Source organism: Pristiophorus japonicus, chromosome 10 (assembly GCF_044704955.1).
Source record: "Pristiophorus japonicus isolate sPriJap1 chromosome 10, sPriJap1.hap1, whole genome shotgun sequence".
In the NCBI taxonomy this organism is placed as follows: domain Eukaryota; kingdom Metazoa; phylum Chordata; class Chondrichthyes; family Pristiophoridae; genus Pristiophorus; species Pristiophorus japonicus.
In genome coordinates this window covers 29,893,257-29,907,158 of record NC_091986.1, presented here as the reverse complement: position 1 = coordinate 29,907,158, position 13,902 = coordinate 29,893,257, and the positions used below count along the sequence as shown (strand labels likewise).

Sequence of the window (13,902 nt, the reverse complement as noted above, 5' to 3'; positions counted from 1 at the left end):
TAATCACCATAAGTTGCTGGACGACCTCTGCCAAAAGCCTCGCAAAAAACGGCAGCTCGCCCTCAAGCTCCCTGTGAGTTTCAAGAAATTGCTGCATTTGTGCAATAAATACCAATTAAACTCGCCGCAGAAAGTTATGGCTGGTACTTAACAGCATAAGTATAGTTTTAATGAGGAGATTGATGTTCCTGGAATGCTAATAAACCTCAAAGGCCCAGAAAGGGAACAATTGAAATTTCTGCGTTTCATACCGAAAAGTAATAAATTGTTGTTGGAGATTTTTAAATTTTAAATTTTATTCTTACTTTTCATTTTTGCCTCTATTTTTCTCTCCCCCCGAATCCAATCTTTCTTTCCCTCTCTTTATTTCTCTTTCTATGCTTGATTTGACTCTGATTCACCCTCCTTCCCAATCATTCCTCTGTTTCTTTCTCAAAAATAAACCTCATTAGTTAAGGAGACATACTAGACTGTTGGTCCTGTTGTTCACTGAGGTCCCAGATTCTCCGCTGACTGCTATCCACCCTTCCCGATCACCGGGATCCCCTCCCAGCTGCCGTGAAACCCCCCAATCCGATCACCCTCATATCTTTGTGCATCTTGTACCTCAAAGCATTCTTGAGAGAGGAATCAGAGCTGCCTTTGGGCCCAAGAACAAAAGGCACCGAGTGGGTAAATCGAGATTTTCTCTGTTGAAAACATTGCCATTTTCTTTATTGCAAATGTGGAATTCACAACTGAATAAGCAAAATTTGGGAAAATTAAAGCAGTTAAGTGACTGATGAGCTAATTGAGAGTTGTCAAAGGATCGTTAACAGACAAAAAGGAATAGTAAGAATAAAATTAAAACATTAAAAAATCTCTCACAATCAGGAACGGTAGCATAGTGGTTATGTTACTAGACTAGCAATCCAGAGGCCTGGACTAATGACCCGGGGACATGAGTTTACATACCACCACAGCAGCTGGGGAATTTAAATTCAGCTAATTAAATACATTTGGAATGCAAAGCTCATCTCAGTATGAAACTATCTGATTGTCATAAAAACCCATCTGGGTTCTTTAAGTAAGGAAATCTGCCGTCTTTACCTGGTCTGCACTGTATATGACTCCAGACCCACAGCAATGTGGTTAACTCCGAAATGCCCTTTGAAATGGCCTCGCTAGTCATTCAGTTGTAATAACCTGCTACGGGAAACATCAATAAGCATAAAACTGGATGGAGCACCCAGCATTGATCTCAGCACCGGCTTCAGACATGACAATGGCACATCCAGCCCCGTCGAGCCTGCAAAGTCCTCCTCACCAACATTTGGGGAATTGTGTCAAGATTGGTAGAGCTGTCCCACAGAATAGTCAAGCATCAGCCTGACATAGTCATACAGAATCATACCTTTCAGCAAATGTCCCAGGCTCCTCCATCACCATCCCTGAGTATGTCCTGTCCCACTGGCAGGACAGACCCACCAGAGTCTGGGTGGGGGGGGGGCGGGGGGGCACGGGGGGAGTGACCCTGGAGTCCTCAAGATTGACTCTGGACCCAATGAAGATTCATGGCATCAGGTCAAACATGGGCAAGGAAACCTCCTACTGCCCTCCCTTAGCTGATGAATCATTATTCCTCCATGTTGAACACCACTTGGAAGAAGCACTGAAGGTAGTAAGGGCACAGAATGTACCGGATACAGCAAAGGCTATGGGCCCTGATAACATCCCAGCTGTCGTGCTGAAGACTTGTGCTCCAGAACTAGTTGTACCTCTAGTCAAGCTGTTCCAGTACAGCTACAACACTGCGCAGGTATGTCCTATCCACAAAAAGCAGGACAAATCCAATCCGGCCAATTACCGCCCATCAATCTACTCTCAATCATCAGCAAAGTGATAGAAGGTGTCGTCGACAGTACTACTAAGCCGCCAGGGACACTCAGCTCCAGACCTCATTACAGCCTTGGTCCAAACATGGACAAAAGTGCTGAATTCCAGAGGCGCGAGTGACTGCCCTTGACATCAAGGCAGTATTCGATCGAGTGTACCATCAATGAGCCCCAGTAAAATTGAAGTCATTGAGAATATGGGGAAAAACTCTCCAGTGGCTGGAGTCATACCTAGCACAAAGGAAGATGGTTGCGGTCAATCAGCCCCAGGACATCACTGCAGGTGTTCCTCAGGGCAGTGTCCTAGGCCCAACCATCTTCAGCTGCTTCATCAATGCCCTTGCTTCCATCATAAGATCAGAAGTGGGGATGTTCACTGATGATTGAATTGTTCAGTTCCATTCGCAACTCCTCAGATAATGAAGCAGTCAATGCCCGCAAGACCTGGACGACATTCAGGCTTGGGCTGATAAGTGGCAAGTAACATTTGTGCCACAGAAGTGCCAGGCAATGACTATTTCCAACAAGCGAGAGTCTAACCACCGTGCTTTGTCATTCAACGGCATTACCATCGCCGAATCCCCCACCATCAACATCCTGGGAGTCACCATTAGCCAGAAACTTAACTGGACCAGCCATATAAAAACTGTGGCAACAAGAGCGGGTCAGAGGCTGGGTATTCTGCAGCGAGTGTCTCAACTCCTGACTCCCCAAACCTGCTTTAAATATGTCTGGGCAAGGTAAAAGTGGCAAGGGTCTGGGTAAAGGTGGTGCGAAGTGTCACCATAAAGTCCTCCATGACAATATTCAGGTGATTACCAAACCCGCCATCCGCCGCCTGGCTCACCGCGGGGGTGTGAAACGCATCTCGGGTCTCATCTATGAGGAGACTCGCGAAGTCCTGAAGGTTTTCTTGGAGAACATCATCAACGACTCGGTCACCTACACTGAACATGCCAAATGCAAGACAGTCACAGCCATGGATGTGGTTTATGCCCTGAAGTGCCAAGAATGAACTCTCTATGGGTTCGATGGTTGAAAGAATGGGATAAGAAAAATCTTCCCAAAGCCTTTCCACCATCTACAAGGTACAAGTCAGGAGTGTGATGGAATACTCTACTTGCCTGGATGAGTGCAGCTCCAACAATACTCAAGAAACTCGAAACCATCCAGGACAAAGCAGGCCACTTGATTGGCACCCCATCTACCAGCTTAAACATACACTACCTCCACCACCGTGGTGGCTACAGTGTGTATCATCTACAAGATGCACTGCAGCAACTCGCCAAAGCTTCTTCGAAAGAACCTTCCACATCCATGGCCTCTACCACCTAAAAGGACAAGGGCAGCAGGCACATGAGAACACCATCACCTCCTTGTTTCCCTCCAAGTTATACACCATCCTGACTTCATCGGTGCTGGGTCAAAATCCCGGAGCTCCCTCCCTAACAGTACTATGGGAGTACCTTCACCACATGGACTGCAGTGGTTCAAGAAGGCGGCTCACTACCATCTCCTCAAGACCAATTTGCGATGGGCAATAAATGCTGGCCTTGCCAGTGACACCCACGACCCGTGAATGAATAAAAAGAATGTTCACAATAATTGACTGATATATAGGGCTAGACTTTCACCTTCATTTTCGGCAGTTTTCACAGCAGTACAGTGGTTTTTGGGAGAGAAACCGCCCAGCGCAAGTTTGTTGCTTACTTTTTGAATGGTACCGCCCAAATCTCAAAGCGCCCACCGGGAGCGAACCGCCGACGTACACCGCCGAGAAAATCGCCAGGGCGTAAGTTTGGTCTCAACGGAAGCCCGTCTAGATCACCAAGGGAACTGCCCTGTGAAAGCTGTTTTAACAGGGCGGTAGGTGTGCACTCTGCAAAGAAAGGTAAGTTAAAGGTTCTTTATTTATTTTTAATTCTAAAACGGCGATTAGCTTTAAAACTGTCTTGGGAATGTTTTTAAACTTTTTTTTGTGAACATTTTTTTAAAAAGATCCCCCCCCCCCAGGCACAACCGCAGCCTCGCAGTGAATTTTTAAAACATTTTAAGAACTGCCTGTTTCGCCTTTAACCGTCGAGAAACCGCCGAGAATACAAGTATAAGATCCATTTTGTCGCCGGGCGAAATTTTTTAACTTAACTATGGAAATTCTCGTCAGCATTAGTTGCAAAACGTTAGTGGATTTTCTGGGCGGGCAATCGGGCGTTGAGGGGCTCTCGGGAAAATCTAGCCCTTAGTCATTACCATTAACAAAATTGCTTTCTCAGGAATTGTATATTTTTATTTTGTATTGACCTGCTGTTTCACCAGTGCTCCATTAATTTTGACCTATCCTTTTTTTGTTGAGATTTTAGAAACTTCTGACTGTATGTGCTTTAATGCCAATCTCAGAAGGACATATTTTATAGCACCGATGGAACACTTCCATTCTTGTCATATCCTCTAATAGAGACTGCCAATTTGATATCTCTTCTTTCAAATTATGGGCTGTCTTGTGCTTTGAATTTGCACGCACAACGCCTCAATTATGACTATCCAAATTCATTTTATATAAGACTTTTACTGCCAAGAGAGAGAAGGCTTTCATCCCATTCTGCTGTAAGGTCATTGCCTTGAAACGTTAACTTTGTTTCTCTCTCCACCGATGCTGCCTGACCTGCTGAGCATTTCCAGCATTTTCCCGATTCACTGCAAGGCTTTCATCCCATTAGTCAGGGTTGGATTTGGGTCCCTTTTATATTTCATTTAATTCCTTCTGAATTCAGACTAATAACTATTTGATTAACGCAGCATCTGAAATATCCAGATTAGTTGTATCCTGTGTCTTTTGCCATATTTAAAATTTTGACCGTAGATTTCTTTTCATAACTTAAAGTCTTGCTCGTGCAATGGAAAAAAATAACTGAACAAATATGTAGCATCACTGAAAATCACCAAAAATCTTTAAATACTTCCCACATATTCCACATCAGCATAAATTTGTTCACAAAATATCATTTGTATTATTACATTTGCCAATTTAAATGTATTAAATCAAGCTAATTGAAGTAATTCTTTCATTTATATTTTGCAAATGTTAGTTATCATAAGGCATAATTCATTAATTCAGCAACAACAGAAATTATAACTAAGAGTTTTACAGACAGCACGTAAAGATTGTTAATTAGTACCATCATTCACTTCAAAAGCATTAAATTCGCATGATGATTGTTTTTTTTAAGTATCAGATGACCTTAGGCAATCTTTAAATATCTGTCTGATTAACGTTTGTTAGCCTTGTTACAATGGGGTTTAATAAAATGTGGAAAAGAAAATTTGATATTGATGTGTCTGTTCCTAAAAGCCATTTGATTTATTTTTCACTTGCTACTGTTCCAGCTGTTATCCTATTCGGTTATAAATGGTGCATAGTCCCCAGTGAACCGCCATATTGTCAGATGCATTATTTATGGTCTACTTTATAATCAATGTGGAAAATGTAGAGCTGTCACTCTCTCTTCCTTTACACACTCACTGTTACTTTTACTTGTAACTCGAATAGTTACCTACAGCTATCATAATGGCTATTCCCCATTAGAAATAGGTGAGCTTATTGCAGAGATCAGTGTGTGAACTCTTGAAATAGCTGTGCAGCCTACATATATTAAAAGTCATATTGGAAGTGATTGTTAAATGGAATGTCAGAATACAGAAAAGCTACTAAAGTGGCTGTCAGCAAAATGCAAGGAAGTAATCCAGTTTGAGCATTGGGACAATGTCGTAATATTCTGATGATGCTCTATTACATACATCCATCTCCACCATCTTGCATAATTTGTAAAAAGAAAGACTTGCATTTATACAGCGCATTTCACAACTTCAAAACGCGTTACAGACCATGAAGTACTTTTGAAATGTAGTCACTGTTGTAATGTAGTTAATTTGTTATAAAACATTATTTCACTGCTATATTCATTAAAGTTGTTCTGTAAATCATAAGATTTTAAGAATATGACTTTCATGACCAAGAACCTCACTGGACACTAGACTATTTTTGATGGTGAATTATCTTTCAATTCAGTATCTTCTGTACATTATATTGCAACTCTATATATTATTATGACTGTACAGGAAAAAAGTTATAATGTGATGGTGGAATTGCAATCAAAGTGCTTTGCTTACATGTTGTGATTATTGTGTAACCAAATAAGATTTGGCACCCTTAACCTGACAGCATTGCTTCAAAGTCCTTGAAATGACCATGGTATTCGAGTGAGCATCTGCCTTTGGCAGATCTGCTGTACATAAAACAGCAGACACTCAGTTTGGTGGCTGACAAATTCCCTGTGTAAATGCTAATATACGAGTGTGCTGTCTAACCCTTATTGGGTGCAAAAATATCTAAATTGTGTTAAATACGGCAAAGAATAACTGTATATGGAATGTCTGCTCGTGTTGTTAAATAACATTTAGTGAACAAGACATTAAAATTCTCTGCATATTTCATGAAAAGACTATCTTACAGCTCCTTAAGGTTTTGTAAACTTTTCCGTCCAGCAGTTCTACCAGACATTAAGCAAAATGTAATCAGGGGAAAGTAAAAGGCGACGTTAGTCTTTTTGTGCTGCAATATATCTCTCGAGGTAAGCTGGATACTATGTATTTTCTTAATGCTGTACTGTTTAATTGCAAAATCAATAACCTTATAGTCCATGAACCAGAATTATGAGATCCCCACACTGAGATTGCTTGCTATATTAATACATAGTTTGCAGGTCTCCAGAGTACAGTTAACCAATACATAAAAGCTACTGATACAACAGCATTTTCAAATTCCTCCTGCTGAGGATGTTCACAAGGAGCTTTATTGCTCCCACTCTAGCCGAAAGAAATTTAGCTGGAACGTGAGTATCTTGATTTGGATTAGTTGCCGCAAAGGATTCCTTTTTCAAGTAATCTTGAGAATAGGAAATGTTGTGGGAAGAAATTAATTTGATCACCGTCCTCCACTTATGGCATTAAACTGCAATTGTGCTGCGTTGCATTACAGTGACTTTTATCATTTTGAACTGCTTGACTTCCAAGCAGCATGCACAATGAATTGTGAGCCTATCTCGCTATATTGGCATTTGCCAAGGATTTGTGGATATTTAAAGTAAAATTGGTGAAAGTTGTTGTACAAATGAACATTGATTTTTGTGACTGATTATGATCTGATGTATGATCAATAGTGCATTAATTGAAAACCATTCTCTTAGTATATGTTTTTCTTGCTTATATTTAGGGATGGAGAAAATTGAAACAGAATACAACTAGAAAATATTTGCTTGCTTTCAGACATCACCAGTACGAAGCGTCCGGTTGACACACACATTTCATGCGACCAAGAATAGGATATACCACAACAATGCTACAGCATTGAATTATTTTTTAATTCATTCTCAGTATGTGGATTGATAAGGCTGGAATTTATTGCTCAGTTGCCCTGAGAATGTGGAGGCAGATTGTCTTCTTGAACCGCTGCAGTTCATATACTTTGATACGACTAAGTGGCTTGCTAGACCATTTCAGATTGGTGATTAAGAGTCGATGGCACTGGTGTACGACTGGAGTAACAGATAACCCAGAACAGGTAAGGATGGCAGGTTTCCTTCCCTAAAGAACATTAGTGAACTGGTTGGATTTTTATGATAATTTAATAGCTTCATGGTCACTTTTACTGATACAACTTTTATTTCCAGTTCCCACTCTACTAAACCAGTGCTGACCCCAGCAAATTTTCCAGTGTCAGCTTCACTTAAATAATTGAAGGCTGGCTCCTGGTAGTGTTTCTGCCTCCGATTGAGAGCTCATCACTGGGAGGGCAGCTTGAAGGGTCAAGCATCATTAGGAAGCATTTGTTGTTGGTAAATTGGTTTGCTACTCATAGTGCAGCATCTGAAAAATCTACTACAAGCCCCCTGGTTTTCTGTGCTGAAATGAGTCTCCTGTGCCCATTTCATAAGAACATAAGAATTAGGAGCAGGAGTAGGCCATACGACCCTTCGAGCCTGCTCTGCCATTCAATAAGATCATGGCTGATCTTCGACCTTACACCATCTGCCATCTTATTGTCCATTCACTTAACCTGTCTATATCCCTTTGCAGGCTCTTTGTGTTCTTCTCACAGTTTACTTTCCCACTTAATGTTGTATCATCAGCAAACTTAAATACGTTACACTCAGTCCTTTCATCTAACTCATTAATATAAATTGTAAATAACTGAGGCCCAAGCACTGATCCTTGCGGCACCCCACCAGTTACAGACCGAAAAGTGACCCATTTATCCCTACTCTCTGTTTTCTGTCCGTTAACCAATCCTCTATCCTTGCTAATATATTACCACAACTCTATGAGCCTTTATCTTGTGTAGCAACCTTGTATGTGGCACTTTCTCGATACTTTTTGGAAATGCAACTGCACTACATCCACTGGTTCCCTTTTATCTACCCTGTTAGTTAAAGCTCCACAAAACTCTAATAAATTTGTTAAACACGATTTTCAGACCCATTCGTGAAATTCATTTAAATTAGTCAGAGCTTCTGCTCTGCGGAACCTGGACGCCAATATTGAAGCCTTTACCAATATGGCGGACGGCGCACTTCTAGTGAGAAATGTACGCGTACACACTGCCTGCCATATTGGACACTTAGGTGTCTGTTTTACGCCTGTAAAATTGGTCTGGCTCAACAACTCTCTAGGCCAGAGAATTTCTATGGTTAACAAACAAGCCTGTGGAGCAGGCTTGATGGGTCAAAAATGCAAATTGGGTTTCATTCACGCAACAGTTGACAGGAGTGTTTAATGCTGCATTCCCCGCCCCCCCCTCCTCCACTCTCCCCCACCCAGTTGTAAAAAGGAAAGTTTTCCAGTCCTCAGAACAACCGGCAAGCATAAATAATTCCAAAACCCTAAAAAACATTTTTTAAATGCATCTTGTACAATTATTCTGTCATATAGAACCTTGACTTCTTGTAACTTAAAAGAAAGAAAGACTTACATTTATATGACTACCAGATGTCTCAAAGCGCTTTACAGCCAAGGAAGTACTTTTGAAGTATAGTCTCTCTTGTGATGTAGGAAACGCAGCAGCCAATTTGCACACAGCAAGCTCCTACAACAGCAATGTGATAAAGACAAGATAATCTGTTTTTTTTTTGGTTATGTTGATTGAGGGATAACTATTGGCCAGGACACCGGTGATAACTCTCCTGCTCTTCTTCGAAATAGTGCCATGGGATATTTTACGTCCACTTGAGAGAGCAAACGAGACCTTAGCTTAACGTCTCATCTGAAAGAGGGCACCTCCGACAGTACAGTGCTCCCTCAGCACTGCACTGGAGTGTCAGCCTAGGATTTTTTTGTGTGTTTAGAGTGGGACTTGAACTCACAACATGCACGTACAAAAGGGCTAATAAGCAAAATGTAAGCACCGTAGATCATTCCACAGAATTCTCAACAACCAGAACAATAAGCTTACGATCTTGTTAATTTGGGTGCAATTGCAGGCTACAAAGGCTATATAGGTTAAAACATACAAATCTCAAGACACAGCAAAGCGTGCTGACAGTTGAGTATGGGTTTATGTAGACTGTGATGTACTATCCAATTTTGGAAAACAAGGTTCCGACGAGCTGACAATATAAAAACATGGACTCAACTGTTTGAATCATTTCTTGTGAGCTCAGTTAGTTTTGTTTAGAACGGTTGTGGGAAATGTTCCCTCCAAGCAGCATGCGTGCAGAGCCGCATAGTAATCTGCAAAATCCCGCACAGACCGCTCACAAACTTCCAGATTGGAAATACCGCACATGCGCAAAATTTAAAGGGACCGCGCAGTGAAAGAAACAGTCCACGCAGAACACAGTGCAGCCAGCAGGGAACATTGGTTGTGCGTTTATGGAGTCTTGGTCACAAGTCATCTCGGTAACTGTATGGTTCTGTGCTCAACTCTTTTGTACTAGGCCTCAGTCAGATTGCGTGAAGTTTTACTTGTAAACTAATCAGTAATGGTCAGGTTTATCCACGAAAGTCAAGTAAATAGCCATGGATAGTGAATTACAGTGAGAAACAATTGGATAGATATCCAAGAACAGGCTGCCCTGTATAAAACCAATGAACATAACAAAGGTTCTGATTGAGTGAATTTAACTCTATCGACTCAGTTGTCTCAACTGTTTGAATCGTTTCTTGTGAGCTCAGTTAGTTACATTCTTTAAATATTAGCTCTAGTGCCAGCCGTGGCTCAATGGGTAGCACTCTTGTTTCTGACTCGGAAGGTGTGTGGGTTTAACTCCCACTCCAGACACCTAAATATAGAAATCTAGGTTGACACCCCTAGTGCAGTGCTGAGGAAGTGCTGCACTGTCGGTGGCATCATCTTTCGGCTGAGACATTAAACCGAGGCCCCGTCTGCTCTCTCAGGTGGATGTAAAAGATTCCATGGCACTATTTCAAAGAAGAGTCGGGGAGTTATCCCCTGTGTCCTGGCCAATATTTATCCCTCAATCAACATAACTAAAACAGATTATCTGGGCATTATCACATTGCTGTTTGTGGGAGCTTGCTGTGTGCAAGTTGGCTGTTTTGTTTCCCACATTACAACAGTGACTACACGCCAAAAGTATGTCATTCGCTGGAAAAGAGTTTTGAGACGTCCGGTGAAAGGCGCTATATAAATGCAAGTCTTTCTTTCTTTTTAAATATATAGTTGAGAACAATAAAGGTAATGTTAAAGTAACGTGTTCCCTTTAAAAGCCAACTCAAATTAGAGCTTTGGCATTTATCCAGGTTGTATTTGGGTCTTGTACATCTTCGCAATAAACCAGCAGATTTCTTGTGGTGTCACTCCCAATAAGTCCGAGATTGAACTGTTTTATCAGATAATGCAGAATCGCTCCTTTAAGGCCACAAGGTCGTATTGCTGTAAAAAGCCACATCTTCAGGTCAATTATAATCTCATCACTCTCAGCATACCTTGAGGTCAATTAGAGAGTATTTTATGTTGCTGAGGAAGTTTCTTCAAAACCAGCAGAGAATTAGTTTATTTTTTCCTTTTTATATTTAAAAAGTCAATAAGAAACAGAAATTTACATGTGTAATGGATACATATAAAATTCATAATTATATGTGTCTATATACTACATACATATATACACATATATATTTTTATTGTAGGACAATAAGCTGGTTGGATGGTGCATTCTATTGAAGAAAACTTTTCCTTTCATTCCTCAGCCAGGTTCAATGTCAGGCTGTCCTCATGTTGTCTTCTGGAGTCTACTTCACATCCGATAATAACTGCTACAGTTCCCGTTTAATCTTGAGTTAAAATTATATCCCACAATAAGCTTTCCTCGCCCATCGCCGCTCTCCTCGCTGATCTACATGGCCTCCCAGTCCCCCGACACTTCAAATTTAAAATCCTTTTGTCTTCACGTTTAAATCCTTCCATGGACTCACCTCTTTCTGTAACCATAATCTCCTCCATTCCTACATTTCCACCCTCCCCCCGGCCCCACCCTGGTTCACCTCGAGCTCTCCGCTCCTTTGACTTAGGTCTCTTGTGCGTTCCCTCTCTTTTTGCCCCTCTGGTTGTCGGTCTTCAACTTGATTCAATCTAATTCTCTAGAATTCCATCCTAAACCTCTCAACCTCTGCACATGCCTTGCCTCCTTTAAGAGCCTCCTTAAAATGTATCTTTTTGAACAGTGTTTTGGTCACCTATTCTAATGTCTCCTCTTTTGACAATTCAATCTCTAAAGTACCTGGGGCGTTTTGCTTTGTTAAAGACACTATAAATACAAGTCCTTGTTGGTTGTCTCATATGGAACCACTAATCTAAAGCCTGGATACGATATACATGATACCAACACACTTTCAAGCAAAGTGTTCAGCAGTACTTTTACATTGTTCTGATTGCAATCTTTGGATTAGAGGTGGTGTAGATGACAGGTAACTTCATACAAATATGGGTTAGTAACTGCATACCAATAAATAGTGCCTCAATACTCCTTTTATACCAGTGTAAGTCTGCAATTGTACAGCTTAGAGCTATTAAAGCTGTCAGGATCCTAAGTGAAATATGGTAAAGCAATTTTTATACAGATCCCCAGGGCAACAAATTTTATTGCAAAATAGCTCTCACAGCTTCGTATAAAGAAGAAATGAAATAGGATAAATGTATAAAATAGGGAGTTTTCTGAGCATTCTGTTTGACACATCCTTACTACACAGTATAAATGCACACGAGGCCCATGCTTGAGAGAAGGTCAGTCTGTGACCTGTCCTTTATTCCTTAGCACTCAAGTAATGAAGGTGGGTGGAGCTTCCCCTTTTATACCTGAAGGTCCAGGTTAGGAGCGTCTCCCACCTAGTGGTCAGTGTTCTCACGGTGTACAACTTAGGTCAGTTTATACATGGTTGCAATGCTGGTTGAATACATGACATCACCTCCCCCCCAAAGTCTTATTGGGATCACAGGTTGAGTCTCTCTGGTGGTTTACGCTCCCTTGTAGAGCGCTTGAGTTGGGGCTCTGGTTGTTGGGCGCTGGCCTGAGTGTCTGCTGTTTGCGGTGCCTCAGGCCTGTCCGGACTGCCCACAGTGACTGGGCTCTCCTCCCTTTGGTTCCGGTGTTCGGTCACCTGTGGTGGAGTGAACTCAATATCGTGTTCTTCCTCTGCTTCTTCTATGGGGTTGCTGAACCTCCTTTTTGTTTGATCCACATGTTTGCGGCAGATTTGTCCATTGGTAAGTTTAACTACCAGAATCCAATTTCTCTCTTTGGAAACCACAGTGCCTGCGAGCCATTTGGGCCCTGCAGCGTAGTTGAGGACAAAAACAGGATCATTTACATCAATACATCGCGCCCTCGCATTCCTGTCATGGGAGTGATATTGTGACTGGCGCCTGCTCTCGACAATTTCTTTCATGGTGGGGTGTATAAGGGATAATCGGGTTTTGAGCATCCTTTTCCTTAGTAGCTCTGCGGGTGGAACCCCTGTGAGCGAGTGTGGTCAGGATTTATAGGCCAACAGGAGGCGTGATAAGCGGGTTTGTAGGGAACCCCCTTGGAATCTGAGCATCCGCTGTTTGATTATCTGCACTGCACGTTCTGCCTGGCCGTTTGAGGCCGGCTTGAACGGTGCCGTTCTAACATGGTTAATTCCATTGCCTGCCATGAAGTCCTGGAATTCAGTGCTTGTGAAGCACGGGCCATTGTCGCTGACCAAGATGTCCGGTAGACCGTGGGCGGCGAACATTGCCCGTAGACTTTCTACCGTGGCAGAGGATGTGCTTGAATTTAAAATGTCACACTCGATCCATTTGGAGTAGGCGTCTACTACAACCAAAAACATTTTCCCTATGAAAGGACCTGCGTAGTCCACATGGATGCGTGACCAAGGCTTGGCGGGCCATGGCCAGGGGCTAAGGGGGGCTTCCCTGGGCGCATGGCCCAGCTGGGCACACGTGTTGCACCTGCAAACACAAAGTTCCAGATCTGCGTCTATCCCTGGCCACCAAACGTGTGACCTGGCAATTGCCTTCATCGTGACAATGCCTGGGTGCCCATTGTGGAGTTCTCTGATGAACACCTCTCTGCCCATCTGGGGCATGATTACACGGTTTCCCCACAGTAGGCAATCGGCCTGAATCGAGAGTTCATCTTTGCGCCTGTGAAATGGTTTAAATTTCCCAGGGCATGCCCTGTACGTGGCTGCCCAGTCCCCATTCAGGACACATTTCTTGACTAGAGACAATAACGGGTCTCTATTTGTCCAGACTTTAATCTGACGGGCTGTCACGGGTGAGCCTTCGCTTCCGAAAGCTTCAACAGCCATGACCATCTCAGCAGCATGCTCGGTAGCCCCCTCAGTGGTGGCTAGTGGGAGCCTGCTGAGTGTATCGGCGCAGTTTTCGGTGCCCGGTCTGTGCCGAATTGTGTAGTCATAGGCGGCTAATGTGAGTGCCCACCTCTGTATGCGGGCCGATGCGTTTGCATTT

At 42.5% G+C, this 13,902-nt stretch overlaps 1 protein-coding gene across 1 annotated transcript; it reads left to right on the top strand.

Annotated features, from left to right (window-relative positions):
• Positions 1-2,601: 2,601 nt before the first annotated feature.
• Positions 2,602-2,889, top strand: LOC139274707 (histone H4-like). The gene has a single exon (XM_070891393.1). It carries the CDS (start codon positions 2,602-2,604, stop codon positions 2,887-2,889), a length of 288 nt encoding a protein of 95 aa, XP_070747494.1.
• The last annotated feature ends 11,013 nt before the right edge of the window (positions 2,890-13,902 follow it).

Bases quoted from the DNA above. Each gene is read 5' to 3' on its own strand.
- LOC139274707 (XM_070891393.1), top strand. From the start codon at position 2,602: ATGTCTGGGCAAGGTAAAAGTGGCAAGGGTCTGGGTAAAGGTGGTGCG.